The 25,755-nt window shown below is 50.3% G+C and overlaps 1 protein-coding gene across 1 annotated transcript in view; it reads left to right on the top strand.

Annotated features, from left to right (window-relative positions):
- TMEM132D (transmembrane protein 132D) overlaps positions 1-25,755 on the top strand; it is a 186,321-nt gene that overhangs the window by 138,503 nt on the left and 22,063 nt on the right. The window contains exon 5 of the mRNA XM_038152288.1: positions 14,462-14,605. Coding sequence (XP_038008216.1) covers positions 14,462-14,605 — 144 coding nt within the window. The remainder of the gene's footprint in view (positions 1-14,461; positions 14,606-25,755) is intronic.

The following is a 25,755-nucleotide window of genomic DNA, read 5'->3' as shown; positions in this document are numbered from 1 at the left end:
GAGAACTGCCCCAGAGAGCCCAGGCTGAGCCATTCCAGCTGCCCCAGGAGTGCCCTTCCCTCTCAGCAGAGCCCAGGCTGAGCCATTCCAGCTGCCCTAGGAGTGCCCTTCCCTCTCAGCAGAGCACAGGCTGAGCCATTCCAGCTGCCCCAGGAGTGCCCTTCCCTCTCAGCAGGGCCCAGGCTGAGCCATTCCAGCTGCCCCAGGGAGCCCAGGCTGAGCCATTCCAGCTGCCCCAGGAGTGCCCTTCCCTCTCAGCAGGGCCCAGGCTGAGCCATTCCAGCTGCCCCAGCAGTGCTCTTCCCTCTCAGCAGGGCCAGGGCTGCCAGGGCAGAGCCAGGGCTGCTGGGGCAGCCTGGGGTGGCTCCTCGGGGGAGCTCTGCTGTGCTCCTGTTGCACAGCCCTGCCACCACAGCTCCTGCTGGAGAGAGGGCTCCCTCCAGCCCTCCTGGGCTCTCCTTCTCCTCTTCCCGGCAGGGATATCAGGCACACCTTCTTGTCTAAGTCACAACCCTGAGGGTTTCGTCCCCTGATCTCTGGGCAGCTTTGAGCAGCTCTGCCTGGGAGGACTCAAACCTGCCCCTGGAGCTGACAGAGCTCTGCCAGGACCCCACCGGGTCAGGAGACCCTGGATGTTTGTCTCAGTTGTGGAATTGGAGGTGGATGGTATCGGTCCATTGCAGATGAGCTGCTGGCCCCTCTCTCTGCACTGCTGGGGCCAGGGTGGGTTCCTGAGCAGAGCTCGGGCTGAAGCCGTGCTGTGCCCGCCTGCAGCCTCCAGCAGCACAAATGCCTGTTCTGCTGCTGCCCACCCACCTGCCGTCAGTATGGATTGAACTGTGCTTTAGGTATTACCTCTCTGATTGCAATTCCTGGTCCTCCTCCTGAAATGGTTCATCTGTTTTGTTTGTGTTATCAATGGGAACGCTTTGAAAATTGCTTTGGTGCTAAGGAGAGCAGGAGGAAAACATTGCTTCACGGTGAGCATTTTGAAAGAGTGTTTATACCCAGAGCATCAACTTAATTTCCCCAAAGAACAGGTTGAGCTGATCAAAACCAAAAATGATCACTGGTTTTGCACATATTTGAATACAAATAATTTAATTTCAAGAAGTCTGTTAAATGCAGCAGCTCGTGGTCATTTCCATATTTCCTCAAGCACAACATAATTATTTTCTTAGACTCCATTTTCTTGGTTTTAACCATGGAATGAGCCAGGGCTTCCTTTTCTGTGGCATGCAGGCAGGTGTAACTCAGTGGCTGGGCAGAGTCAGGGCACAGCCTGGACCCTGATGTTCCTGATCTCAGTTCCTTGGGGTGCCAGCCAGGGGAGGTGGAACAGCAGCACATCATTCCTGTCTTTGCATTTTTCATGTTTCTCTGCAAAGCTTTTGATCCTCAGTTGAACTCCTCTGAGAATCCTAATAGAAAATAGTTGAAAGCTTTAAAATATCTAAAAATTTTGCCAGATCCTTGTAGGTTCTCAGAAATCCTTTAGCATTTGTGAGATTTGACAATCAGCAGCACTCCACACTTAGTTTTTAATTCATTATATATATATATATATTTCTGTTTTTCTGTGTGCCTCATCACCGTGGTGAGTGAAGTGCATTACAGTTGCCCGGTGCCCTGCAGGCTGGAGGATTATGATCCTTTGCTGAGCACAGAGAAGCTTAGTCAGAGTTCAGAAGTGCTCTGCAGCCCTTTCAGGGTGTTTGTGGCTGGAGCAGGAGTCAGTGTCGAGGTCAGCTCTGCTTCCTCTGTGAGTCCTTTGGCTCCACACTTGGTAATTGCTGCCTGATTCCTTAAACTTGTTCTGAACCTCATCTCCACGAGGGCAGGGGTCATAAACAGCAAAATAGACTGAAAAATGCCAGGACGTGACTTGGATTACAAAAGTCTGAATTTGTCCTCCCTAAAAGCAAAGTTATTTAACATAAGAAGGGCAAAAAGCCCTTCGGTGTAAGGCTGCTCCTCTGGAGGGCTTAACAACGAGGATGGAGATGTCCCAGATAAAGGAGAGCTGCTCCAGCACACAGCACACGAGGCTGTGAGGCTGCACTTGGGTGCTCTGCTCTGCACAGTTGCATTTAGCTGGCAGGCCAAACAGGAGAGAGCCCAGCATTCTAAGAGTAACCTTTGTAAAAATGTTAGATAGTGAAAAAGCAAAGCATTTAATTTGATTATAGGGAGCTTTAGCCATCATTTCCATTAAGCCATACACTACCAGAGGCCGTGTCTCTCTCTGAGTCCAAACAGGTGTGTGCACCTGCCAAAACCTCTGAAAGACTGACACAAACCTCTCTGCATGGGTAGATGTGAATCTAATTACAGGGAGTTAAAGAAGAAACCCTGACATTTTCAAAGCAAGGACCAGATTCTGATGTGGGTGGTTCAAGTGTGACACCCAAACTCACATCCTGACTGAATTTCGAGGAGCCTGGTCACTGAAGCTGCTCAGCAGGCCCTTCCCAGGCAGCTCACTTTATTGAATCTAACTGGACTGAAGTCACTTCATTACGTCTGTAAAGAAGAATTTGGGTGAGTAAAGGCTCACAGGTTTGAAAATGTTGTGCTTTGACGTTTTGTGCAAGCTGGGGTAGTGGAAGGTTCCTGCCCGTGGCCGGGGGTGGGTCTGAGGTCCCTCCCAGCCCCTCCAGTCTGGGATTCCGTGTGAGCTGGGATGAGGGGAGCACAGAGCAGTGCCATCCAGAGAAAGGGTTACTTGGCAGACAGCAGTGCTCAGGATACCAGAAACAATATTTTCAAGTAATTATGTAGAATAAATAAGCCTGGTACGGAATCTGTTCACACAGTTGAGGAAAAGCAGATTTTAATTTCTCAGCATAGAGTTTAATGTGAGCAGAATCTCTAAACAGAGAGTTGACATTGTTAACAAAGGTAATATTAGATTTGAATGAGAAACTTTGTATGGTTAATTAAAAATCAAAGGCACAGTTATAACAGAAGTAATTATCCAGGAGTATTAAATCAGTTGCAAGTCCGAGCCCATAAAAGAATTAATCAGGAATAATTTAATATTTGATATTGAGGGCTTATATTTTCCACTAATGCCAAAATCCATTCCATTAACCAGTACAATTCTTCAAGTCCATCTGCGAACTGGGTCCCTAAAGCAGGGCAGCAGAGGAACAATCCGATGGGAAGAAGCTTCAATTCTTCTGTTACAGTTCAGTTCCAGTCAATAGAGGGGTGTTCCTGTTGGGAATCCCTCTGGCTGAGGCCAGGGATTGTTCTGATCCCTTTCTGCAGCAGTGGCTGAGAGCAGGTCCATGGGAATGGTGTGAGAGCACGGACCCCAAAAGAATTGTCAGGTGCAGATCTCTGTGTACACCAGATTTGGAAAGTTCTTCAGATGTCCTGGGTACAAAATCTGTAATTTGACGTCAAGACCAGATTTATTTCCTTGAGGACACTGGGCTGATACCAACACGAGTTCTCTACCAATCCTTCCGGAAGGATTAGGCATTAAACAAGAGTCACAGGACACTCAATATGGTCTTAAAGGCATTGACTCTGAGGCAAGCATGTTCCCCAGGATATTATTACAAGATTCTTCATGTCTTTTTTCTAATGGCTTTTTGGATTGCCTGCTTTCAGCCTGCCACAACCAGCTTTACAAGTGTCCGACCTCTCTTTTTCTCTGTTATTAGTTTTTTTCCTATTGTAAAGCATTCTTCTGTCTGTCTAACTGCTTCTTAAGTTTATTGCTTTTCTGTGGTGCTGTTAGGGATTTTATTTCCCAATTGGTATTACTTTTTAACTACTCATGTAAATCTGTATCAGTTCAGATTCATGCAGAAAAAACAATTTGTCACAAATCTGTAAAGGCTAAATGATCAAAGCAGAGCTTGCAGGCTCACTGCTTTCTTTCTCAGCCTACTTCTAGACCTAAAAATGTTTTATCTTCATTCAGATTCTGATGCTGCCCTTTACCATAGCCTTTATCCGTGGCAGGAGTCAAATGCAGGGGTCACTTCCTTGGCATGTCTGTGCACTCAGCAGTTGCACCCCTCTGTAGCCTGGCACTTGTCACAGAGAGCTGCTAGGTGAGCAGTGCCCCTGAAGTGCAGGCACAGAACCACGCTATGGGCACAGAACTTGTAACTGGGGAGATTGGTAGAAAGAAATCTTTGGTTGTTGTGTTCTATTAAAAAACCATTAACATAATCATTTTCTTCCCAAGACCAAGTGCAGAGAGCTGAAGATTTGGCTCCTCAGCTGCAGGGATGGCAGCGTTAGAACCAAAGTACATGGGGACAAATGGGGTTTGTGCCTAAAACAGGGTGCGAGTGCCCCTCTCAGCACAGGGGTGGATGAACTGGCCATGGTGGCAGGAGGGTGCAGCCTCTGCAGGCAGGAGCAGAGTCCTTGTCCACTCACTGCCATGGATTTTTTCTAAGGACGTGCTGTGACCCAGATTCTGTCCTGGCCACCATGGTGTCCTCACGAAGGTCATGGTCACATGTCTCAGAGCAGACTTTGGCCCCATTTGCCATATGGGAGCTGGAACATCATTTTTTTCTGAATGTCCCCGTTGTTTATCTTTGTGTTTCTGTTTAAAGCTCAGCTGAGGAGCTAATTACGAAGGCAGCAGAGCCCGCTGGCTGCAGGCTGCCCCCTGCTCTGCCCCGAGCCTGCTCATGAATGAATTGTTGGGTTGCAGGCGGCTTTCCAAGGCCCTGTGATGGTCCCAATTTAGCTCGGGCTGCTTCTTGCCTGACATTCCTCAATATGGATGTGCTATGCAAACTGCCAGGCCAGTCTGGAAGGCACCTTTGGAGCAGGCAGTTTAGTCACTCCTCCTCTGCACGGTGACCTGCAGAACACGAGCTCTCTTTTCCTTGTAACCTTTTTCTTCTCTTTAGAAAAGTGAAAAACTGCTTTGGTCCTTGCTCTGGGGCCCTGCCAAGGGAGTTTACAGTAATTGCCACATTTGGGCAGGACTCATCCCTGCAAATCTGCTGTTTTCTCTGGTCGCTGCATCATTTTCTCCTGTCCTGCCACCCCCTTTGGTCCATGGTCGCTGCTGCTGTTGGGATTTTCCCCGTGCAGCAGGGCAGTGGGACAGCAGAGCTCCAGGCATGGCCCCTGCCTGTGCCCCCGGAGGCTGGGGCAGCTCCCAACCCCTGTGCTGCTCAGCTTGCCTCTGCAGAGCTGCAAGGGCAACAGCAGGACTCCTAAAAGCATGGGAGAATCAACCCCGAGCTGATAAATGTGTCGATAGATCGATTTCTTGATCGTAGAGGTCTCTTTCCCCTCTGTGGTTCTGTGTGCACCTTGATCTGCCAGCTTTACCAGCGGGCCTTGCTGAACCCCCAGAGTCAGAGCAGAGCTGTGGGAGATGGGAGGAGGGCACAAACGAGGCTGCTGGAGATGGGCAGCGTCCCGGAATCACTGTGGCACAGCCGAATATTAAAGAGGGCTGTAAAGCACCCAGCTCTGCAGCTGGCACGGGGAGGAAGAGAAGCCTGTTAGGCATTAAAAGCTGGGAAATTTTTAGGAGATAATGGAGCAGCTTGGGAGGAGGGGGCAGAGCGAGGTGACAGTGAGGCAGTGGCACTGTGTGCCCGGCTGGGGACAGCTCCCAGGGCAGGGCTGTGTGAGGGGACAGCTCCCAGGGAATGCTCCCAGGGCAGGGCTGTGTGAGGGGACAGCTCCCAGGGAATGCTCCCAGGGACAGCTCCCAGGGAATGCTCCCAGGGAATGCTCCCAGGGCAGGGCTGTGTGAGGGGAATGCTGCCAGGGAATACTCCCAGGGAATGCTGCCCTGCCCTGGGCACTGAGTCCCAGGGTCCCTGCGGGATGTGGCACAGGGCAGTGAGCCACCAAGGCAGCCCTGTGCTGAGCTGGCATGGAAGTGAATGGAATGTTGCACAGCAGGGCAACATTTTTTCCTCAGAAGATGAATCTCCTTTTGCTCCAGTGGCTGCAGGCACAGGCATCTCCCGTGCCTTGGGGCAGGTTCCCAGCCCTGCTCCTGGGCACGGGCTGCTGTGAGGGTCACCAAGCCTGTCCCTCCTGCGGTGGTGCCTGGCAGCCTGCTGGGGCAAAGCCAAGAAGAAACCCTCCCCAAACACATTTGTTTGTTTCCTTTCAAGAGCAAGCTGTGGTGATGATCAGCTGAAGCAGCCTGTCTAGAGACCACAATCAAGTATGCACACACGGCTTTGTGGAGTTACACTTTGGGGGCTGAGAATTAATTAGCAATTCCTCTGAAGAACCACAGCCTGACAACTCTGAGGCTTCCTGGGTGTGACTTTGATAAGCAGGGGAGGTGCATGACAGCTCCCTGGGATGGTGGCAGCCTATTTAGCACTGCAAACCACCCAAACAGCAAAGGACAGCTCCCCAGAAGGATGCTAGCACCATGCCTAAATGCTGCACATCAAAGGGACTTTGTCGTCTTAAACCTGAGACAAATTAAATTTACATTGCCTCTACAGCTGGGAAGAAAGTGATGTCCCATGGGAGGGTTTGGCTCCCCAGCTGTCAGGGCGTGAAGGAGACCCAGTGGTGCCTTTGCTGGTGCTGTCACAGCCTGTCCCAGAGCTGAGCAGCTCATTGCCCTCTCCCAGAGACACAGGAAGGCCAGGTTCAACGTTCACTTCTGCTCAGTGGGTCACTGTGGGAGACCTGAAGCCCTTGGGTCTCTTGTGTCAGTGACAGCCCAGAGATTTGTGGTGTTTGCCGTGTGGTACCTGCGGGGGCTGGGACCTGCTGCTGGCTGCTGCAGCAGCCTGACCTCGGTGTGAGCAGGGCTGGGCACTGCCCAAACACAGAACAAATCCAGAATCCCTGTTCTGAGCCACTCCAGCTGAGCCACGCGAGGCAGACAAAGGAAAGGAGAGGGGACACAACAGGCAAATGTGTTTTTCTCTCCCTGGGAGCGAGATGATTTATTTCCTGGCTTTTTTCATCACTCAGAGATGTGGAATTGCATCCTGCAATCATAGGCAGTGTCCACAGTTGGGACTGTCTGTCTTTGCTGCACACCCTGTGGAAGAAGGGAGTTTCCAGCCTGGCTCCATGGGCAGCCTCAGCAGCACCTGCATTTGCCTGCTGAGCTGCATTTCTGTCCTTCCTGAGCTTTTTACTGAGCATCACAGGCTGCGTAACGAGAAACCTCTCACTGCTGGTCCTCTTCTAATGCTCCCCCTGTTCCTTTGTCCCACCTGCCTCTCCTTTTGCTCCCTGTCCTGGTTCCTGCTCTCAGCACTGTACTACATCTTCAGCTTTTCTTCCCCACCCTCCTCCAGCCTCGGTGACAGATTCTATCTCCACTGAGATGAAAGTTTGTTAAAAAGAATAGCAAATAGCTGAAAGCTTTGCACAAGTTCAGTCTGAGATTACATATTATTAGGTATTCTTCCCGGATGCCTTGTGTGTGACAGTAGGAGGGGCAGACAGTCTCTCTGATTATGCCACGTTGCTTTTTCCTTACAGCACAATCCACTGGCTGTTCTCTGTTTTTTAACTGGAAAATTGTGATTGCTGGGCTTTGTGTCTATTTGGGGTTTGTTTCACTGCTCATCCTTGCCACATCTGCTCCCTGCAGTGATTCTGCCCCAGTGGGGAGGAGTGACAGCGTGGCTGGAGGTGTCACCCCCATCACATGGAGTCAAAACCATTCCAGGAGTCACAGGCTGAGGAAGAAAGGGTGAAACACATATTCTAGTATTGATTCTGCCACCCACTCCTTTCTAAACAATGGTTAGCAATCACGTTCTACCATTCAGAAAATCCATATTCCCCTCTCCAGCACCTGTGTGGAGAGTGGGAGTCAGCAGGCAGATCTGTCCAGGGAAGGGTGCATTTGGGTTCCTGGCATGCTCCTTCTTGCCCTGTGTCAGCCCGTCTGCCCGTGGAGCTCTCCTGCCTGTGCCAGGGAAAAAGGGAGGCTGATTAAGCAGCAAGTGCTTGAATGAAATGTGATTAATTTGCTTATATCCCCCTCCTCTCTGCCATTCCCAGGGAATTCAGATTTCATTCTGCATGATGAAAGGTGCCCACATTAAACCAAACATTTAACCTTGGAGTTCATGTCAGTCTTTTCACATTTTCTCATTCGGGTTCCACCATGATTTCTCATACTTGCAGTATTTCAACTTGTACTTTCAACTCTTCTGTTTATATTAAAGGTCTCAGAGATTAATTTGGGTTATTTCTGGCCACTGCTCCTTTATTCCCTTGGACACAGAAGAATTGCAGCTGATTTTTCAATAATTTTTCCAGCACATCCTAAAGAATCTGGAAACAACAGGGGAAATAAGGAAATCAGAATTGTATTTCATATATTTCAAGCTGTTTGCCAGCTCAGAGCTGACAATAATGGCCAGGAAATCTGCTTTGGAGCAATTCTGGTTTCTCTGCACCACCTTGTATCTAGCCCCACCAGCTGCTTCTAAAACTTGTACTTCAGCTGCCATAATCTCATCATTAAAGGTGGATTTAGGGTTTAAGGGCCGATGAACAAACCCTTTTCCTTGCAGCCAGGGGCTGGAGATGACTCTGCATTTCAGGTGCAAGCTCAGCTTTACTCCAGCTCAGAGCTAATCCCGACCAAAGCAGGGCTGGTGCCACGACCCACAGCAGCTCCCGGGGGACGTGCAGCTCTTGGCTTTGCTCCTCAGCTGCTGCTTCCTGACTCCTCAAATCCCTTCTCTGGCGCTGCTTTTGTTTCCTACCCTTGCAGTGGTAACAGGAGGAAAAAAGCTGAGTTTGACCACGTCCATGAGAATGTCAGGCATTTAGACTTTATTGGTTTAGAAGCTTACTAAATTTAAACAGAAGCATTAACATGGCCTTAGGCTCTCTTGACAGTTATAAACTCTTCCTTGGGGGGATTTCTGTAATGCTTTCTAATCAGCTTAAGGAGTTAATTAAACAGCTGTCACTTAGCTGCTTAATTCTGAGACTTGATGCTAAATAAGATTTGAAATTAGTTATGCATGACTGAAGCGTGGATCCTGATGGGGCAAGATGGCTGCTGGTTGAACAGGAGGCAAATCCGGGGTTTTTTTACCTAAATGGGGAAAAGATTCAAGGTGGGACCCTGGATTAATGCTCTACATGCTGATTAACAGAAAACACATTAAAAAGAGGAAAAGGAGACTGTTAAGGAGTGTCAAATTTCATGGATTTTGAGGCAGCTATTCAGTCTCGTTTGTGCTTGCTCTGGACTCCAGGAGATTTCAGGGGTCAGTTTGTTCTCTTCCTGATTGCACTCTGTGCATAACCCAGAAGCCAAAATACCTATTGAAACTCGAGAGGAACATTCTTGATTTTTGAAATTAGATTTTTAGCCTGCAGATGTATTCCACCGCTCTAATGAAGAGTGTCTCTGGAGATCTGCTGTGCTTCCAGAACATGAATTACCGTGTCATGGGGAGTTTTTAATCTCCTTTTCCCTGTGGATTGCAGTAGGACAAGCCCTTCTCCTCCTGGAGGGTGTGAGTGTGCTGGGTGGCAGGATGCACTTCATGCAAGAGAAAAGCAGCAACACGTTTTATTGGTGATGAACGCAGTGGGTTAAATGCAGTGGAAATGTGGATGCAGTGCAAGGGGCTGCTGAGCATTTCCAGCCAGGCTCAGACCAAAGGGCCAGGGAGAGCCTCCCTGAGGGTCAGAAGGGACCCCCTCGTGTCCCAGACTGAGAGGGGAGCTCGGGTGCAGCTGGACCAAAGCTAAGCATGAGTCAGTCATGCATTGATTCCTTTCAAAAGTTGTGTGCACACATATCCACACACAAACTGTGTACACAGCCAACAGAAACAGAAATTTGGAAAGATTTATAAAGATATTGGTAAGTCCTTTTTTTCACCCTAGGAAAGATAAGGCAAAAGATGTCTGAAGGGAAATTAAATTTCAGAGAAGCTAGCTATTAAAATTGAAAAAACCTAATAGGTATTCACTTCTGCATTTCAACTTAAATTGATGCTTACTGTGTACATCTTCTGCATAAGTTTCTGCTGGAGGGCCTAATATGCTCAGTTATTGAATATGAATCTCTTCAGTAAGCAAAGAACACTCGCTCTAGCATCTTCTTTAAAGCATTACTGTTTATTTACCGTGGTAGCAATTTCAGAATAAGGATTACCTGCTCTTCCATTTCTATTACGTGCAGAGACGTGTTTTTCTCTGATGATTTCATGTTATTATTGGAGGGGCTCAGCGTAAGTGAATTATAGAGATATGCTGTGTTAATAGTTAGAGAGAGTTCAGCACCTTTTTAATAGCTGCTGAGGGAATCAGCTTTTACCTGTGAGACTGTTTGGCTGTAGCTTTGCAGAAGCATAACTATTCCCATCCTGAGGTGCCCTGACATCCTATCTCCTGTAATCTGTGTTAGTTATAGATAAAGAACATCATATTTCTTCGGGAGATTCCTTTTCCACTCAAGCAGCAAAAAGCAACAGTTATAAATTAGTAACTATTTAGATTTATGGCTTTTACATGCTGAGCTCTGAGCTATAAATCTCAGAGTGGCTGAGTACGGGGTTTGTTTCCTCGGAAGGGAGCGGCTCCGCGCGCCTGCCCCAGGGGTGCTCCTGGCTGGGCAACAGCTGCCTGCAGGAGCAGGACCCTGAGCTGGGGACCTGGGGCAGTGTGGCCACAGGAACCCCTGCAGGCAGAGCACCCACTCAGGGACTGCGGGACAGGACAGCCCGGTGCCACCCAGTGCCACCCAGTGCCAGCTCAGTGACTGCGGGACAGGACAGCCTGGTGCCACCCAGAGCCACCCAGTGCCACCCAGAGCCACCCAGTGTCACCTAGAGCCACCCAGTGCCTGCCCAGTGCCACCCAGTGCCAGCTCAGTGACTGCGGGACAGGACAGCCCGGTGCCACCCAGAGCCACCCAGTGCTACCCAGAGCCACCCAGTGTCACCTAGAGCCACCCAGTGCCTGCCCAGTGCCACCCAGAGCCAGCTCAGTGACTGCGGGACAGGACAGCCCGGTGCCACCCAGTGCCACCCAGTGTCACCCAGTGCCACCCAGAGCTAGCTCAGTGACTGCGGGACAGGACAGCCCAGTGCCGCCCAGAGCCACCCAGAGCCACCCAGAGCCACCCAGTGTCACCCAGTGTCACCCAGAGCCAGCTCAGTGCCTGCCCAGTGTCACTGTCACCCAGTGTCACCCAGTGCCACCCAGAGCCAGCTCAGTGCCTGCCCAGTGTCACTGTCACCCAGTGTCATCCAGTGCCACCCAGAGCCAGCTCAGTGACTCCAGGGCAGGACAGCCCAGTGCCAGCTGAGTGTCACCCAGTGCCTGTCCAGTGTCACCCACTGCCAGATGAGTGTCAGCTCCAGCCCAATGTCAGCCCAGTGTCAGAGCAGTGAGCAGCAGGTGCCAGCCAGGGGCAGGGACTCAGAGGTGCTGCAGGGCAGGGCAGGGTGACACTGGGCAGCAGGTGCCAGCCAGGGACAGGGACGGCTGCACTGGGATGCACTCTGTGTCCAGAGCATCCAAAGCCAGCTCTGCAAAACTCACAGCCTCAGAAGAAATTCGTGGAACTTCTGGGGACCATTCTCAGTTCCTGGCTCTTACCAGGGGAAATTCCATTTGCCTCTGGTAAGCAGACCTCATTAATCACGCCGCTTCAAAGGCTCGCTTATTAAAGCTCCCTTTGCTTTATGAAATAATTGTGAGGGTCACACTAATGGATCCGGGGAGGGAGGGAGGGAGCTGTGGCTGCCTGGGGAGCAGCTCTTGGCAGCTCAGCACGAGGTGTGAGCAGCTTGGTGGGTGCTGGGGCCTGCAGCCGTCCCAGGGGAAGGAGCTCGGTGCCAGGGCTGGCAGAAGCACTGCCAGCAGGGCCTGACACTGCAGTGATGGCAGCGGGTGCTGACAGTGCCTGTGCTCTCAGCTGCTCCCACTGCAGCTCTGCAGAGCCCACGGGAGCAGCAGAAGGTGCTGAGGAAGCTGGTTGCAGAGCCCAGGCTGGGGAAGAACCACAGAACCTGGAAACTTCCTTGCAAACCTGAGAGCTCGGTGCTGGGCAGTACGTTCTGCTCTGAGAGCAGACGTGTGCTCGAGACAGACCTGAGTGTGCAGGCAGATCTTCTCACCCTGGGATGAATTGCAATTTCAAAATATCTGAAGGGCTTTTGTGCTGAGGGAGGGAGAGGATTTTCTTCTCAAGTTCTCTTTTTGTGAAATCCTCTTTCTCCCTTCCCTAAAGATCACAGTGAGGATGGGGCAACCTTAGCAAAGCAGATATCAAGTGACCGGGAGGGGTTTTTTTTTTTCTTTAAATATTGCTTTGAGTCTGAATAAAGTGTGTCTGTTTCTTTAAGTAAGAGGAAAAGATCTTTTTGATGTGAAAACTTGAGAGGAGAAAAAGCTCAGCTTCTCCCCTTTAGCCCAAGAGGCAGTAGAGGCAGTCACCATCTTCTGGTGACTTGGATCCAATCCTCACTCCCTTGTCTTGCAGGAGTAAAATCAGGTCAGTCTCAGGGCTCCGAGCGGGAGCTATTTGGATAATGAGAATTTAGCACCTGAAGGGCTCTGGAGCCTTTACTGCACAGGAGCCAGCTGAAACCAAGAGCCTCTTGTTGTACAGGATGGTCCCAGCTTCACAGGCACAGCTCGGAGAGGCTCAGAGACCTTTCCAGAAATGAGCAGGGTCTTGCAGTTCGGGGTGGGAGGACTCGGGCAGGAATTGGTGCTCAGAGTGTCCTGGCAGAGATCAGCCAGTCTGTGGTACCAGACAGGGGTGACACCCAGGTGACAAAGAGCTCTGGCTGGTCTGATGCTCTTCAGGTAATCTGAACTCAGCACTTCTAGGTGAGAACTGGTGAATCAAACGGGAGGAGTGTGTTCAGTGACAGGCACTGGTCACCACAGAGCTGGTTTGGTTTGCTGAGCCCAGACCCTGCCAGCGTCCCTGCTCTGTCTGAGAGAGGCTGGGGATGCACACACCTCTGTAAAATGTGAGGAAGGAGGTGTGGGGCTGCTCGCCCACCAGCAGGATAAAATCCAGGATAAATCCCGTCTATCTGGGACAATCCATCTGGGATAAATCCTAGGAAACTGAAGAGGGTGTGATCCCACACAGTCCTGTCATTGACCCAGGCCTGAGTCTGACTCGAATTCCCCTGGAGGCAGAGCAGGGGAAGGCACGGTGCCTGGCAGGAGAGGCAGTGCCACTGCTCAGGGGCTCTGGGGTGGCAGTGGCACTGCTCACAGGCTCTGGGGTGGCAGTGGCACTGCTCAGGGGCTCTGGGGTGGCAGTGGCACTGCTCAGGGGCTCTGGGGTGGCAGTGGCACCGCTCACTCACTCTGGGGTGGCAGTGGCACTGCTCAGGGGCTCTGGGGTGGCAGTGCCACTGCTCAGGGGCTCTGGGGTGGCAGTGGCACTGCTCACAGGCTCTGGGGTGGCAGTGGCACTGCTCAGGGGCTCTGGGGTGGCAGTGGCACTGCTCAGGGGCTCTGGGGTGGCAGTGGCACCGCTCACTCACTCTGGGGTGGCAGTGGCACCGCTCACAGGCTCTGGGGTGGCAGTGGCACTGCTCAGGGGCTCTGGGGTGGCAGTGGCACTGCTCACAGCCCCTGGGGTGGCAGTGGCACCGCTCACTCGCTCTGGGGTGGCAGTGGCACTGCTCACGGGCTCTGGGGTGGCAGTGGCACCGCTCACAGGCTCTGGGGTGGCAGTGCCACTGCTCAGGGGCTCTGGGGTGGCAGTGCCACTGCTCAGGGGCTCTGGGGTCCTGACCTTGCCAAGACTGCATCCCCAAGAGCAGTTCAAACCCTGCCCCTGGGCTGTGCCCACGTGCCAGCCTGGGTGTCCAGGCAGAGGGGCACTCCCAGCACAGAATGTCAGTGTTTGTAGGAAACCTTTTAGAAAAGGGGTGAAGCAGCAAGACTTGAGACGTTTTTAGGTGATAATCAAGATGGGCTCAGGCTGGAGGTGTCCCTGCTGCAGGCTCACTCCAGGGGGCTGGCTGCTCTGACCCTCAGGGAGCATTGATGAGACAGCAGTTAGGGCAGGACAGCAGTTAGGGCACAGACAGCAGTTAGGGCAGGACAGCAGTTAGGGCAGGACAGCAGTTAGGGCACAGACAGCAGTTAGGGCACAGACAGCAGTTAGGGCAGGACAGCAGTTAGGGCAGGACAGCAGTTAGGGCAGGACAGCAGTTAGGGCACAGACAGCAGTTAGGGCAGGACAGCAGTTAGGGCACAGACAGCAGTTAGGGCAGGACAGCAGTTAGGGCACAGACAGCAGTTAGGGCAGGACAGCAGTTAGGGCACCAGAGATACCTCACAGCCCTGAGTCACAGCTGGGAGCATGGTCAGGGCTGCAGGGAGGAAATCTGCCTGTCCTGCTGCACTGGAACATCCTCGCCATAGCCAAGAGGCGTTGAAGCTGAATGCAGGTGGTGCTGATGAATTAATAGCAGAATATAAATACTGAGTGGCCTTTTGTTTTCTTTTCTCTTAGGAAGCAGAGATCCTGAACACAGCTATTCTCACTGGGAAGACAGTGGCTGTCCCTGTCAAGGTGGTTTCTGTGGAAGATGATGGGACTGTGACAGACCTTGTGGACTCTGTGGAATGCAGATCATCAGACGAAGACGTCATTAAGGTAGGATCAGGCTGCTCCTGCACAGAGGCAGGGGCCCTGCAGAGCAGTGCTGTTCTCTAATGGAACAAGTTCTTTCATTTTCTGACTGCTCTGCTGCTGGAACACCAAGATTTATTATTGCTGGTATTGCTGTATAGCTCGCTCCAGTGAAGCAACAAACCAAACACAAACCCCCAATTTCCCGTCCTGCTCGTCAGACACGTGGCATTGTCTGACACTTCCCCTTGGGCAGCGTTTCCGGGGCTGGTGTCCCTGTGCCTGCAGTCCCTGGGCTGAGGGAATGCTGGCAGTGCTGCTGCTCTGTGCTGGGCTCAGGGTGTGCTCTCCTGCTTCCCTTTTGGCCTGAAAAGGGGGGTCACGCTGGAGCCTCAGGTAATCGTGCTTCTTGGAGGCTTTCAGCAAGGACCAGAATTGCCACTGAAATCCTGTCAGGAGTCGGTCCTGCATGCCTCTGTCTGCTTCATGAATGGTGAGGAGGAAGGAGCTGCTGGCAGTGATGGAGGATTCCAGCAGGTGACACAAAAGCTGCCTTATCTGCAGCAGCTTTTATCTTTCCACAAACTCCCTGTGGCTGTCACTCGAGAAGAGGAAACAAGAGATGCAGCTCCAAATGAAAGTTAAAATTGATTTTTTTTTTTTTGACAACCAGCACGTCCCTTTTAAAACGATCACAAACCCTCCAGGCCACCCTGGCAGCTGCTGGGGATGGCTGTTATCCCATGGACTCCTGGGAGCTGCTCCTTTCTGGGACCTGGCCTTGCTGAGGGCTCTGCTGCTTGTGAGCAGCTCCAAAGCCTCCCGAGCCCAGCAGCTCACACCAGCCCTCCTGGTGGGCATTCTCTGCCTCTGTGGGCACACATGAGCAGTTCCTGTCCTTTGGGAGGTTTGAGACATACCCACGGGTTTGGTGGCTCCCTGTCACAGAGCCAGTGGCAACTCGGGCAGAATGAGTGAAGAACAGAGCTGGCCAGAGCTGTACTTGGCTTTTCCTGAGCTATCTTTTCTGACAAAAAAAAAAAAAAAAAAAAAAAGAAAAAAAAGAGGCAATTTCTATGCTCATTGGACTTGTTTTAAATAATTCCTTCATGGTGATTTCTTATACATGAGATGAACCCCAGCAATTTCAGAGTTTAGTATTTTTAATGCTTCCCTTTCAGAATCTCCTCAGTGTTCCTGTTTACCTGATCAGCCACTGTGTTGGTATTTTCTGATTACATGTGCTTTTCTGGCTGTATTATTAGGAACCTTTGGGGTTTGGGATTTTTTCTCTTCAGTGAAGCCCTTTTGGATCTGGTAAATCTGCCAAATATAGCAAATTGTTAGACTTAATTTAGATCTGGAAACAGAAGGAAATTATTTGTCCTCATGTTGCGGGAGTTAATGGACCAAGTCCTTACTAACTCACTCATCTTCTGTTTCATTTTTTGGTGAATTGGAAAAAAAAGATTTTGAAAGCAAAGACATGTTTCATGTCATTTGGAAGTCATGTAAAAAACCAGTTTTGCTTTCTGGTGTTTTAGTGCTTGCCTGTCAGGACATGAACGTGCCACTCAGGGCTGGTGTGTGTGGTACCTTCACACAGCCAGCCCCGTGTCACAGCAGGCTGTCACCAGCAGGGCTCAGGACACTCTGCACCCCTGCCCACAGCAGAGAGCTCTCTGCCCAGCTGAAATGAGCAGCACTTTAAAGTGAGCTCTTAATTGAAAATGTGTCTGGAGTTTCCAGTTTACCTGCTCTGGTTCAGAGCGAGCCTTGTTCACAGCACCTAATGAAGATAAAGATGTGTAATTACTGGGCAGCCTTCAGCACGCAGCAGTAATTAGAGTTTCTGTTCTCTGGGCATTAGAGTGGGGAATAGAAAATGGAAGAAAAACCTGCTCAAGATGCCCGGTGAAATATAAAGATTAAGATTACGTTTCTTTGGGTCTTTACTGTTGCTGTTTTTCAGTGCAGCTGTCAAGTAGCATCTAACAGATTGATTATGTCTTCGTGGCTTAGCTTTTATTCCTGGTTTTTTGGTGCTGATTAATGATGAGGTTAAGCTCATTTTCCTTGCAGAATGAGGGTACCTCATTCTTCTTTTCGTTTCAGGGTCCACATTTATTACTCACTTCTTTCATCTGAAACTTCAAAGAACTTTAAAGAGCTGGTCCAAACTCTGCACTGATTCTTTTGTGCCAACTGCACCTCCCTGAATGTGGTTAGATATGTCACAGCAGAATTTAGTCCATTGAAACAGTATTTTTGCTGGCAAATGATTATCAGAAATTACTTGGTCCGGCCTGACAGAACAGCCAGAAAATGGAGGTGTGTTAGACTGTGTTTCACTAATGAGGACTGAGACACAGAGAAGCTAAGGTGTAAATTTCAAAGTGCTGTCAATGTTGACCACTTGTAGAGAATAAAACTCCCACTGAACTAATGGGAAAAAAGGCATTTTTGAGCAGACTGCATTTTTGCTGAGTTATTAGTAAAGAATAAACTCTCAGGATGATTTTAATCAAGAATAAGGAGAGAAGAAAAATCAGCTTCTTTTAATCTTTCATTTTGAACAGACATTTCTGTTTCCAAATGGCCATTTTTTTCAAGGCTCAACAAAGCCTGGAAGTTTCCAACACTTTCCAGCGCCCTGGCTTTTCAGTTTGAGGCGTTAATTGCCACAGCTCCATCGTGGGCACTCACTTCTGGTCCAGGGAAGGGCTGGCAGCTGCTCTGCTCTGACACTTTGGAGTGTATTAGAGGGGAGAGCAGCACACTTGGCAATTTGTAAAATATTACTGCAGGCTAATAAATCTTTCACTAACACTTAGTGTGGTTTTATCAGTGGCAAAATAGCATCTTTTTAATCATGTGGCAGACTTTACGGAAGCTGAAGTGTCAGAGCATTTGAAGTAGCCTGAAGCAGACAGTGTTTTAAAGCATGCAACTTTGAACAGCTGTTCCTTTTCTCCCTCACACTGGTGCACTTCAGGGAGAAGTTGAATTCTCCAAAAGTCACGGGCGTGACAGAGTGAAAGCTCCACGGGAGCAGAGAAGGAGTCGGGGATGCTGTGTGCTCCCTGCTCCTGGCCAGGCTGGCAGTGCAGCGCTGCAGGTCTGGGTGAGTGCCGTGCTCCAGGCCAGCCCTGGCTGTCCCTCCTGCAGCCACTCCTGGTCACCGAGCTTGTCCAGCTGGAAAGGGCAATGTGTGGGACACTGACACTCAGAGCCCCCAGGCAGGGCTGCAAAGTGACCCCAGGGACCCCCAGGGCTGAGCAGCTGGGGGTGAGCCCAGTGCTCATCGTGGGCTGCAGTGAGCAGCTCATGGGGTGAGCCCAGTGCTCATGGTGGGGCTGCAGTGAGCAGCTCATGGGGTGAGCCCAGTGCTCATGGTGGGGCTGCAGTGAGCAGCTCATGGGGTGAGCCCAGTGCTCATGGTGGGGCTGCAGTGAGCAGCTCTGGGGAGCCCAGTGCTCATGGTGGGGCTGCAGTGAGCAGCTCATGGGGTGAGCCCAGTGCTCATGGTGGGGCTGCAGTGAGCAGCTCATGGGGTGAGCCCAGTGCTCATGGTGGGGCTGCAGTGAGCAGCTCATGGGGTGAGCTTGGTGCTCATGGTGGGGCTGCAGTGAGCAGCTCATGGGGTGAGTGCTCATGGTGGGGCTGCAGTGAGCAGCTCCTGGGGTGAGCCCAGTGCTCATGGTGGGGCTGCAGTGAGCAGCTCATGGGGTGAGCTTGGTGCTCATGGTGGGCTGCAGTGAGCAGCTCATGGGGTGAGCTTGGTGCTCATGGTGGGCTGCAGTGAGCAGCTCATGGGGTGAGCTTGGTGCTCATGGTGGGCTGCAGGAGCAGCTCAGGGGAGCCTAGTGCTCAGCCCAGCCTGGCTCAGGGATCAGTGCAGGGATTAGAGAGGGAATCATCCTGCCCAGGAGCAGGGCAGAGTGGGAAGAGCCAGCAGAAGCTCTTGTTTGAGCAGCAGTGATCTGTCAATCTGGCTCACCAGAATGTGCAATATTTTATATACATAATGTATAACATAGCTGATGAATCTGTGCCTTGAGAGATCTTCAGTGAAGATCAAGGTTGTGCCATGGTTTTCCATAATATAAAGGGATTTCTCCCACCAGCTGAACTGCCTTTATCCAGCCCCAAAAAATTTTGATCCTTCTTGGAAACAATCTTGATTTAAGTCAGCAAATGTATGTTTTTATTTTCTGCAATGTCTAAACATTTCATTTTGATAGAAAATGATGAAATCATGTCCTGTCGTTCCAACTCAGTTTCACTATTCCTGACATCAGAATCCATCTGACCTTTTCACCTTAGGATGGAGCAGCTTTAAAAATGAAAATGCCTCTTGTGCTCTGCTCCAGGAATACAGGACAAACCCAGAAAAATGCACTGTCAGAACTAAGAGTTGTAATAATAACTGTAGAGTTCAGTTCATGTGCTGCTGGTGTTGGTTATAGAGGGAGAAGGCACAATTTTAATCTCTCTCTAGTATGGAAAACAGACGTGGCAAAGATGAATTCTGAATGTGGAACCAATACACGAGACTTGCACCTCCCAGGAATTGTCTGGAACTCACCTAAAGCTGTTGAAGTTACTGGATTTGTCTCTTTCATATTCTGCCAATTCATCATTCTGATGTGAATCTTGGGAAGTAACGAGGTTTCTGTGGTGTTATTTGCCTTTTTGTAATCATCCATGCTGAAAACCCCTGTGGGACTGCCACAGTCACTGTTGCCTGCACTTCCTTTATGTTTCTGAAAGGCTGTAAGCTTATAAGATAAAAAACTTCTCTGTAATGGAAAAAAAAATCCAAATAATTTCTGAGTTGAGGCTTCTTCAGAATTCTACAGAAAATACCCAGGAATCTGGGGGTTTTGTGCTTCATGGGAAAAAAAATGTGTTTTTGTAGAGCCAGGGATGATAATCTCTTCCTGTGGGTATTTCTCTTCCTTTCTAGGGAGGCATATGTCTGCAGCCATAAAAAGAACGAGGCAGAATGGAAAGGATATCTGACCAGTAATGCCAGGGGGGCTCGCAGTGAGCGAATGTGACCCCTGCTGAACCAGAGGGGCTGATGATGTCCCCAGTGAGCTGCAGCACGGCTGGGGTGCAGCCCTGCGACTGTTGAAGGCCCACACGGGGCTGCCATCCCTGGCTCTGCTGCCCAGGAGTGCAGCTCAGTGAAGATGAATCCTCTTCTTTGGAATGAGCTGTCTGCCTGCTCTGCTCCCCGGCTGAGCTCATCCGGGCTGCTCCCGGTGCCAGCACTGGGAAGGAAGGAGTGGCTCTGGAGCAGGAATCTGCAGCACTGGGAGGTGCCAGGGGTGCCTCTCTGTGCTGTGTGCTCCTGTAAATGCCACCCAGGCTTTGCACAGCCGTTCCCTTGCTGCCTGAGCACCATCCCATCCCTGGCGAGGCTGATCCCGTCCCCTAACCCTGTCTCCAAACAGGAGCCTGTGTTGATGCCTATAAACTTCCATCTTCCTCCTGAGGAGTTCCCAGTGTGCTCAGCAGTTCCAGTGCCCGTCTGCCACTCTTTGGTGAGGTGAGGTCTTTATTCATGGCTGCTGGTGCCAGCTCTGAGCCACCCCACAGCTGCTGGCACAGAGCTCTGTGCTGCTGTGTTACCACGCAGTGAGAAGCTACACCATGTTTAGGATTTGCATAGCCAGAAGCTACGCCATGTCATGTTTGGGATTGCCATAGCCGGAAGTTACACGATGTTTGGGATTTCCATAGCCAGAAGTTACACCGTGTCATGTTTGGGATTTCCAGAGCCAGAAGTTACACCATATTTAGGATTTCCATAGCCAGAAGTTACACCATGCCATGTTTAGGATTTCCAGAGCCAGAAGTTACACCATGTTTGGGATTTCCATAGCCACTGAATGACTTTGCTTTTGCTCATCCCTTGCAGGACTGCCCAGACGTTGTGGAAGGGGTTGGTGTTGCTAAAATAAAAATACACGTGGCAAGATCTTTTCAGCTGATTCAAACGTGCTCAAATCCAAGGAGTGTGTCCATATGTGCTGAGGGAGAGGCTCATCTTCTGGAGTTAGCACAGAAATGCTGGGCAGAGCTGAGCTGCCCTGAACATCAGCTGTGGAATAGAATACCTGCAGGGTTCCCAGAGCTCCCAGAGGCAGCTGGAGGTACCGGGGGTGACCCTGGACATGCATCTGAGCAGGAAAAGGGGAGGCTGTGTGAGTTAGGAGGGCGGGGGTGCACAGGCCATAATGAACCTGAATTTTCAATGCTGTCCTGCTCTGCCTTTGTTCTAATGAAGGAAGGAATCGTGCTCTAATGGTTAAACCTGGGAGGGATTTTTGGCATTGCAGATTCTAATGAGGGCTCAGCCTGCACACAGCGTGTGACACTTGATTTTCATTCCTCCCTTAACAGGAGTGCAGAACAATTGGATATCCCTGGGATGGTTTCTGAGCTGCTGCACTGCAGGGCGGTGCTGTGGGCTCTGCCATGAGCTTTCAGCTGGGCCATGGCCGGGCCATTGTGGGCCCTGGTTGATCTGATGTGTCTCAGCAGACGCACACAAAAGGTGTGTCACGGTGCTCAATCACCCAGGCACACAAAGAGCATTAATGCTAAATCCCAGGAGTGCTTTGAGATGTAAAATGGAATGTATAAGCATTGTCATTAGGGTTGGTAATAACATCCATAACCCTAACTAGGACAGAGCACAGGCTCTCCAGAAATCACTGCTGTGAAATTTCACTTAATCACAGCCCATACCAAATTCTGTCATGATAAAACATCCGTGGCTGAGTAAGGAAGGATTTAGAAATATTTTCAGATTTCTTATGTAACAGACTCTGTGCAGGTCAGTTGACTGAAGGTTTCTTCTCTTATTCACTGTCTGGACCATTCTGCATTTCTTTTAGGATGGTGACTTTTGGTTACCCGTGTACTTTTTCTCTTTGCAGTTACATAAAAATCATGCAGTAATTAAGGATTTCAAGAGAAAAGAAGGTAAAGCAGTCAAACACATCTGAAAAGTGCTCGAGATGCCAGAGTACCAGGAGTTTCCTGGGTGCAGTTTATTACCAGAATGATTGTCTGTAGCAGCTCTTGTGCTTTACTCGTGTGACAGGCTCTGCTCTCTGGTGCTGTGTTTCTTTGTAGGACACACCAGTGCCGTTGGTTCCCCCATCAGCTGCCCACAGAAATGCTGAAAACTCTCCTGTTTCAGCCTTGGTTTGCAGGATCGTCCTCTTGAACTGGTTATTGGATGATAAGCCTGATTTCTGAATCAATTTAGGCATTCAAATCCAATTAATTTAATTGCAAATTAGAAACCTAAGCACCTTCAAAAAGTGGCTTTAATGGCTCTTCAATTTTAACTAAAAGTGTAACTGTGTATTTAGAGCAGGTGGGTATTATAGAAAGCTGATCTTTTCTCCCAACTTAAATAATCTGTTCCTTATAATAACTATTAAAATAATGTGATTATTTGCAAGCAGGTAATTATTTTGCAGCTGTAAAGGGGTTTTGTTTGCGTAAATTTAGGGCATCTTCTTTGGACTTGGGGATTTGAGTGCTCTCAGCAATTTCTTTGAGCATTTGTGAGCGTGTGAAAAGCTGTTGTAGTGTTTGAGACTTTGTGCAGACCTGGAGCTGATAGCAGAGTGAAATCTATGAATATGACATTCCATTACATGCTCCATTTCATCCCGCTGAAAGGCAGAGAGGGAGAAGTGAAACTTCAGTAATGAAGGGAAGTATCGTTTGCCCTGGCGAGGAGGCTTCTGAAGGCACAATGGCTGCTACTAAGGTGTATTTTATGCATTGTCTGTGAGCATTATATTAATTGCACTTGGCTGTCAGCAAAGGAAAAAGTCAGTCTCACATGCACCCACACAGACAACTGGTGTTAATGAGGGGATCTCCTTCCTGCCACTGCAGTCCAGATGGATCCCAGTGTGGTTGATGGGATGGCTGTGCACGCTCAGGGATGAGGGGAGGAGGAGGTGTTCCTCGCTGAGGGGTGCGTGTCTGAGCAGGGCTGGGAGCAAACAGCAGCCACGGCCAATTGCCCTTGGGCCAGCGCCACAGCCACGAGCCTGCCCCTGTTTCCTTGAAAGTTCTTCACTTTTTGATGGTGCTGAGCTGGGTTTCAGGCTTGTACACATCTTGGAAGGCGGTGTTCCCCAGGCTCAGGATCCCATCGCCGGGATTTCACAGCCCCTCTGGCAGGGCAGTGTCTGTGCTCTGCTCCTTTTTGAAGACACCTGGACAGGTAGTTCTCCAGATGGTGCCCTTTGTTGCCAGGTTAACAACGTGTGTGTCTAATCTCACGTGGAGCTCTCTGCTCCCTGGGCAGCATTCCCTGGGATCATGCCTCTGGAGCTGGGTGGGGTGTGATTAGCCTCCCCCTGGCCTCTGCAGTGCCTGAGCTGACAGCTGCCATCTGATCTGCAGCAAGGCTCAGTGCTGACACGGTTTCCTGGGCAGGCTGCTTGGTTGTTTTGTTGCTGTTGAGTGGATAAAATGAGACCCTGAATACCATAAAGCGTGCTCAACACAGGAAAACTGCAGGAAAGAAATTTCTAGGGAATGGGATGGCCCCAGAACCTCACTGTGTGAGGGAGGACTTCCTTCCCCTTCAGCACAGGCAGCAGTGAGGGAAGGAGCCGGGCCAGTGTGTGCTGGCACATCCCCGGGCACTGCAGGCTGCCCTGGCTTCTGGTGGCTTTAGCCACAGAGGCAGAATGAGGCCAGCACTCAGCCAGGGTTCCTGGAGCTGGGTGTTCTCCTGAGCCCAGCCTGGAGCTCGGTGTTCTCCTGAGCCCAGCCTTCAGCCAGGGGCTGCCCCTGCAGGGACCTGGAACAGCCTCCTGTGCTTCCCCTGCCCTTCGCAGCAGGACAGGAGTGGGCAGAGCAGGGCAGGGCTGGGCAGTGTCTCTGAGAGGGAACTCTGACCAAGGCCGTGCTCCCTGAAGAAAGAAAACAAGGAAGAACCTTGCTGAAAACAGCCTGATTGTGTCTGCCAGGGTACCATGGCAAAACAGGCAAGCTGCAGAGGGGGTTTTCTTGCACAGGTACAAAATGAGTGCCAGCCTCCCGTGGAACGACCCAGCACCAGGATCTCCCACTCAGGAATTCTCTGCTCCACTAAACCTTCCCTAGCCTGGAGCTCCTGGGGGCTTTCATCAAGCCTTGCATTTGTTAGAGGCATATTTTACCCTTTCACGTGAAATGTAGCCTGAAACACAGAAAAGAGAGTCCCTAATTAAACTCCTGCCTAAATCCATTATTGCTTCTGAAGCCACTGAGACAGGGAGATGAAAAGAACCTTAATGATCCCAGTATGTAAATAGAGATGTAAAAGTTTGTTTGGAGGAATGAGGGTTGGAGGCCAGATAGGAAACCAAACATAAAGCCTCTTGGTAGAAATTGAATCACTGCATTAGTTATCATGGATTTTCATAAAAATAAAGTAATAATGCACGTTCAAGTTTCAGTTCGTAAATATGAAGTGACAGCCTCTGAGTAAGGCACTGAAATTATATTATAGACCTAAAAAAGAATAACAGAGGAAATTGAGAAAGCATAAGAGAGAGTTGTAATAGAATTGGGCATTGGTATAAATACAAATCATGAAAGGGAGATTGATTTAGTGAATGATACGAAGCTCAGGAACTCGAGGTGTTAAAAAGATCATCTGCTCATGTGATAAAGATTGCCTAGAGCTGCACAACTTTTAGCTGAAACAGCCAGATTTGCTTAAGGTAGGTGAGCTTTGAAATTGTGTGAGCAATAATGTATTGCCAGGGAGCCTCCTTCTGCAGGACACAGCTGCTGTATTAAGGAAATTACCTTTTCTCATCAATTTAGTCAGAAGTTTTACAAGGAGTTCCAGGAATAGGAATTGCTCTACTCCAGGGAGCCTCCACAGTGACCTTCCATGCCAGCCAGCAGTGGGGATCTGCAGGAAAGCCCTCGTGGTGAAATCCAGGCCATTCCCTGGGTGTCCTGTGTCCCTGGCAGGAGGCAGGACAGCCTCAGATTCCATGTGAGTGCTGCCTCCCCTGAGTGCCTGCTCACGTGCAGGGAGTGTCCAGCTTGTGAAAGCCCTGCAGGACTGAAACCCACCCCCTCTGGCTGCAGAGCAATGGAAATCCTCCAGACACGAGTGCCTGCTCATGCAGGGAGTGTCCAGCTTGTGAAAGCCCTGCAGGACTCAAACCAGGACTGAAACCCACCCCCTCTGGCTGCAGAGCAATGGAAATCCTCAAATCCTCCAGACACGAGTGCCTGCTCATGCAGGGAGTGTCCAGCTTGTGAAAGCCCTGCAGGACTGAAACCCACCCCCTCTGGCTGCGGAGCAATGGAAATCCTCCAGACACGAGTGCCTGCTCATGCAGGGAGTGTCCAGCTTGTGAAAGCCCTGCAGGACTGAAACCCACCCCCTCTGGCTGCAGAGCAACGGAAATCCCCCTGCCTGCACATGTCTGAGGGAAGAAGAAGGCTCAGAGATCCAGGTGGATCCTCCTCTGGAACCTCTCTCCATGTCTGAGGGGACAGAACAACTCTTTTTGAGTTTGGAAACCAACAAGTTGGAACTGCAGCTTCGTTCCCGGCATCCTGAAGGCATGAACAACTCCACCCTGGGATTTCCATAGTTCTCTTGCAAAAATCACATCTCCATTTCCTTCTCCCTCCTTTATATGGAATCCTGCTTTCCACACAAATGGCAAGGAAAGGATTAAGGACCCTGTTCTTACCTGCTGTGTCTCAGTCCACTGGGTTATGCACATCCCACACAGAGGCTGGGTGAGACAGCAGAGAAGAGTCCAGGGAGGAGCTCTGCACGTCCTGTAATCAGCTTTCCTCTTCTTTCCATGCTGGGGATCACCTCTGCTTCTGGAAAAAAAAAAATCTGAGTAATCTTAGGGAGTCCAGAGCATCTTCCTGAGGCAGACAGCCTCACTGACCCCTGGGGATTGAGCAGCCATGAGGTTTGCATTACCACCGTCAGTTCCCAAACACAGGACACGCAGGGTGTGTCAGTACAACGTGCAGTGGGTGTTCAGATGGAGCCTCTTTTAGAGCCTGGCTATTCTTTGCTCTTGGTTGTTTGAAGATAGTTCAGATATCAAGCTTCAGGCCCCAGCTCAATTTCCCAGTAAATAGATCCGTGGTAG

This window comes from Motacilla alba, chromosome 15, assembly GCF_015832195.1.
Source record: "Motacilla alba alba isolate MOTALB_02 chromosome 15, Motacilla_alba_V1.0_pri, whole genome shotgun sequence".
Classification (NCBI taxonomy): Eukaryota; Metazoa; Chordata; class Aves; order Passeriformes; family Motacillidae; genus Motacilla; species Motacilla alba.
The sequence above is the reverse complement of the archived record's forward strand: the minus strand, read 5'-3'. Positions and strand labels throughout refer to the sequence as shown.